The 4,488-nt window shown below is 43.6% G+C and overlaps 1 protein-coding gene across 1 annotated transcript; it reads right to left on the reverse strand.

The window, feature by feature from the left end:
• Nucleotides 1–2,430: 2,430 nt before the first annotated feature.
• Nucleotides 2,431–2,726, reverse strand: LOC110314524 (mitochondrial import receptor subunit TOM5 homolog). Its single transcript, XM_021188821.1, has 2 exons — nt 2,600–2,726; nt 2,431–2,459 (listed from the first exon to the last, which is right to left on the reverse strand). The coding sequence occupies exons 1-2, from the start codon at nt 2,724–2,726 to the stop codon at nt 2,431–2,433; spliced, it is 156 nt and encodes a 51-aa protein (XP_021044480.1).
• Between the last annotated feature and the right edge of the window lie 1,762 nt (nt 2,727–4,488).

Raw genomic sequence — 4,488 nt, forward strand, 5'->3', positions numbered from 1 at the left:
GCCTGCCTCTGCCTCCCGAGTGCTGGGATTAAAGGTGTGCGCCACCACGCCTGGCTTTCTTTTTTCTCATTTTTGTTTGACTTATTTTTGTGTGTGGTTGGGTGCTATGTATATGAGGTGAAGATAAAGTTGGCCTTGTGCATGTCCTCATTGGGGATACAACCAGTTCAGTTTGGCCAACTGTGGTAGCACCCAGTGCAGGGAACAGAGCACACTCACCTTCCAGTTGAGCATGTCCTTTTGACACTGCCCTCCTCCTCCAGGTTCTTCCCAAGCATCTGCAAGTTCTCACTGTCCTTTTAGGCCAGGAAGAGTGGTATAACGGCTATCCAGGATTCCATATCCTTGATCAGCAATCTCCTGAAATCATGATTCCATTTGATCATGTTCTAATACTAGAAAAGCAATGTCTGGATGCCAGTGGCAAACATGTCCAATAGTCCTTGGCATGGCATGCCTACTTAGAGTGGATGGGCTGCCACTCTCTGTCCTGAATCATCTTCAAAGGTACTAAGCTTGCAGGAACACTTATTTTGATTTTGATTGTGCGTATTTGTCTATATGGGGTATGCACATGTGTGTGGAGTTGCCTCATAGGTCACCCATTGCCTCTTGTACGATGGATACTGAGAACACCTCTCCTACAGCTGGAGTTCTTACTGTTCTAATGGAGGTCTAAAAGTGTATTCGTAGCATCCAGATCAGGTGCCTCAAAACTCCCAACAACCCTAGCTGCAGGTGATGTGACACCACTTCTAGTCTCTGAGGGCAACTTCACACACATGCATTTATCATCCCCCCCATACAGAGACACATATCCATAAACATATTTTTATCGTAAAAATTATTTTCTAGCCAGTCAGTGGTAGTATAGTCTTTAATCCCAGCACTTGGGAGGCAGAAGCAGATGGATCTGTCAGTTCAAGGCCAGCCTGGTGTACAGAGTGAGTTCTAGGACAGCCAGGGCTACACAGAGAAATCCTGTCTCAAAAAAATAAATAAATAAAATATATTTTTCTAATGAACTTGTAGAAAAGTGTAGGATACATTGCACCAGGAATGCTGGTACTTACACATGTGCTGTTTGACACCGAGATAGTCATTTAATGTGTGGGATTCCCACCTAGAGGCACATTTAGTTCCCTTACAGTAAAATTCTACACTTCTAAAATTTTCTGCCCTTCATCTGAGTACGTTCTTAGGAATTCTGTCCTTAGTATCATTGTCTTTTTTTTTTTGGTTTTTCAGGAGACATGGTTTCACTGTGTAACCCTGGCTGTCCTGGAACTCACTTTGTAGACCAGGCTGGCCTCAAACTCAGAAATCCACCTGCCTCTGCTTCCCAAATGCTGGGATTAAAGGCATGTGCCACCACCACCTGGCTGTCATTGTCTTTTATTTATTAAATACTGATGTGAGAATGAATGTAAGCAAATAAGGAAGGGGGTTGTGGGGAGCTATTTGACCGAATTGTACTTAATGCGAATTTTGAAAGTTGAGTATGCCAGGCAGTGGTGGTGCATGCCTTTAATCCCAGCACTTGGGAGGCAGAGGCAGGCAGATTTCTGAGTTAAAGACCAGCCTGGTCCACAGAGTGAGTTCCAGGACAGCTAGGGTTATATAGAGAAACCCTGTCTCAAAAAACTAAAAATAAGAAAGAAAAAAATCCAATTAGCTTTATATCCCCTTTCATAACTCATGTTCACTATGTGCATTCAGTCTGAATACAATAAAATATATTCAATACGGAAAGTCTAAAACCTAATGTGAAACTCTATAGCTTCCACTCTAAATGCCCATTCTAACTATATAGAAATTCAATGACTTGTATAGACTTTAAATCTGGGTATGAGGGCTGGAGAGATGGCTCAACAGTTAAGAGCACTGACTGACTGTTCTTCTAAAGGTCCAGAGTTCAAATCCTAGCAACCACATGGTGGCTCACAACCATCAGTAATGGGATGCCCTCTTCTGGTGTGTCTGAAGACAGCTACAGTGTACTTAGATAAAATAATAAATAAATCTTTTTTTCTTCATCAGAATGTTTATTAAAAATATAGACTGTGTTTAAATGTCATTGTGGGTGTATGCTGACTTCCAAACAGACTTCACAAATAACACTTTGAACAGAAGTGGTAAACAGAAATGACTCCCCTTACAGCCTGACATTATTTACCATTCCATCAACACTCACAGGGGTGGAGTTCATGGGCCTAAGGGCACCATGAACACAAGACAGCTTTTTGCACTTCCCAAATAGTTTCATATTTCAGCTATGAAGGTCAGTTCTCAAAGCCCTACTTGTTCTCAACAAGTAGTTTATATGTCCGTTTAATCAGCCTTACACCTTTCTGGGCCAATTCAGCTGCAGACAGGACGAGAAGCCGTCACCAGGTTTTTCATGCCATGCATCCACGTGATTGCCAGTCCTCAGAAGCTATCCAGCTTCTTTAAGATATGAAGGCGGGCATGGTGGCGCACGCCTTTAATCCCAGCACTCGGGAGGCAGAGGCAGGAGGATTTCTGAGTTCGAGGCCAGCCTGGTCTACAGAGTGAGTTCCAGGACAGCCAGGACAGCCAGGGCTATACAGAGAAATATATGGAGTGACTCGCAGCAAGGCAATGTAGATGAGGAAGTTCCGAACGGAGGAGACCACATCCTCATGCATCTTCCGCTTCATCTCCTCCAGGTCCAACTTAGGCGCGAGACCCTCGATCTGGAACATTGTAGCAGCTCTGCCTCCAAAGCTTGCTAGCGGCAGCCTGCTCTCCTTCAGTGGCCCCCTTGCACCTGGATCCAATAAATAAATCTTAAAAAAAAAAAAGATCTGGGTAATTTTGTTGTGTGATAATTTTATTTACTTGAGAGGGCTTTTTTAAAAAAGAATAAAGTTTATACATTTTTCTTTCTTTTTTTTATTCTTTTTTTTAAGTTTATACATTTTTAAATTTTATTGTACTTATTCACTTTACATCCTGCTCATTGCTCCCCTCTCAGTCACCCCCTCCCCTTCTCTTCTGAGTGCGTGGAGGTCTCCCTGGGTATCTCCCACCCTGGCACTTCAAGTCTCTCTGAGGTTAGATGCATCCTCTCGCACTGAGGCCAGACAAGGCTGAAGAACATAGCCCATGTACAGGCAACAGCTTTTGGGATTAGCCTGTGTATGTTCTCTGGTTGGTGGTTCAGATTCTGAGAGTCCCGAGGGTCCAGGTTAGTTGACTATGTTGGTCTTCCTGTAGAGTTCTTGTCCCATTCGGGGTCACAATCCTTCCTCCTATTCCTCCACGAGAGTCCCCAAGCTCCATCCATGTTTGTCTGTGGGTGTCTGCATCTTTCTGAGTCAGCTGTTGGGTGGAGCCTCTTAGAGGAGAGCCATTCGCGACTCCTGTCTACAAGCATAACAGAGTATCATTAATAGTGTCAGGTGTTTGGATTTGCCCATAAGATGGGTCTCAAGTTGGCCTCCTTATTGGTTGGACATTCCCTAAGTCTCTGTTCTATCTTTGTCCCTGCATTTCTTGTAGACAGGATAAATTTAGAGGCAAGGTTTTGTGGGTGGGTTGGTGTCCCTATTGCTCCATTGCTCAACTATGTTCATAGTAGCTTTATTTGTAATAGCCAGAAACTGGAAACTGCCCAGATGTCCATCAACTGAAGAATGCACAAAGAAAATGTAGTTTATTTACACGGTGGAATACTATTCAGGTATTTAAAACAAAGACATCATGAATTTTTCAGGCAAATGGATAGAACTTGAGAATATCATCCTGAGTGAGATGACCCAGTCCCAAAAGGACATGCGTGGTATGTATTCACTTATAAGTGGATATTAGCTATAAAATACAGGATGCCCACAATACACCCCACAGACCCAAAGAAGCTAAACAGGAAGGAAGGCCCAAGCATGGATACTTGAATCTCACTTAGAAGGGGGAATAAAATAGTCATAAGAGGAAGATGGAGGGAGGGAACTGTGAGGGAGGAGATGGGAAGGGGAATGAGGGGGAAATCAGGATCAGGTGTGAGGAGGGACAGAAGGGATGACCGGATGGCCATGAGAATGGATGGAAATCTGCAAGTGACAGGGAGGTGGGAGCATCTCCAGAATAAAAGAGAGACCTGGGATAAGGGAGACCTGGGATAAAGGAGGCATCCAAGAATCAATGGGGTGACTTTAGCTGAGACACAGTGATATGGCCTGAGGGGGCCACTTCCTATAGCCAGGTAGGAAGTTTGTACAGTTTTAAAACCAAACAAAACAAACAAAAACATTTTCCTTCATTCATATAATGTACTTTGATCATACACACCCCCACTCTCTTGGGTCCCAATCCCCTTCACACTGATCTTCTGTCTGTTTCCAATAGCCCTCCTTCTACTCCTTTTTGTTTTGTTTTGTTTTGTTTTGTTTTTTTGCTTTTTGAGACAAGGTTTCTCTGTGTAGCACTGGCTGTCCTGGAACTCACTTTGTAGACCAGGCTGGCCTC

The sequence above is a fragment of the Mus pahari genome, chromosome X (assembly GCF_900095145.1).
Source record: "Mus pahari chromosome X, PAHARI_EIJ_v1.1, whole genome shotgun sequence".
Classification (NCBI taxonomy): domain Eukaryota; kingdom Metazoa; phylum Chordata; class Mammalia; order Rodentia; family Muridae; genus Mus; species Mus pahari.

Bases quoted from the DNA above. Each gene is read 5' to 3' on its own strand.
- LOC110314524 (XM_021188821.1), bottom strand. From the start codon at position 2,726: ATGTTCCAGATCGAGGGTCTCGCGCCTAAGTTGGACCTGGAGGAGATG. The intron at 2,460-2,599 runs ATATTTCTCTGT...ATGCCCGCCTTC, and splicing joins CTTGCTGCGAGTCACTCCAT to ATATCTTAAAGAAGCTGGAT.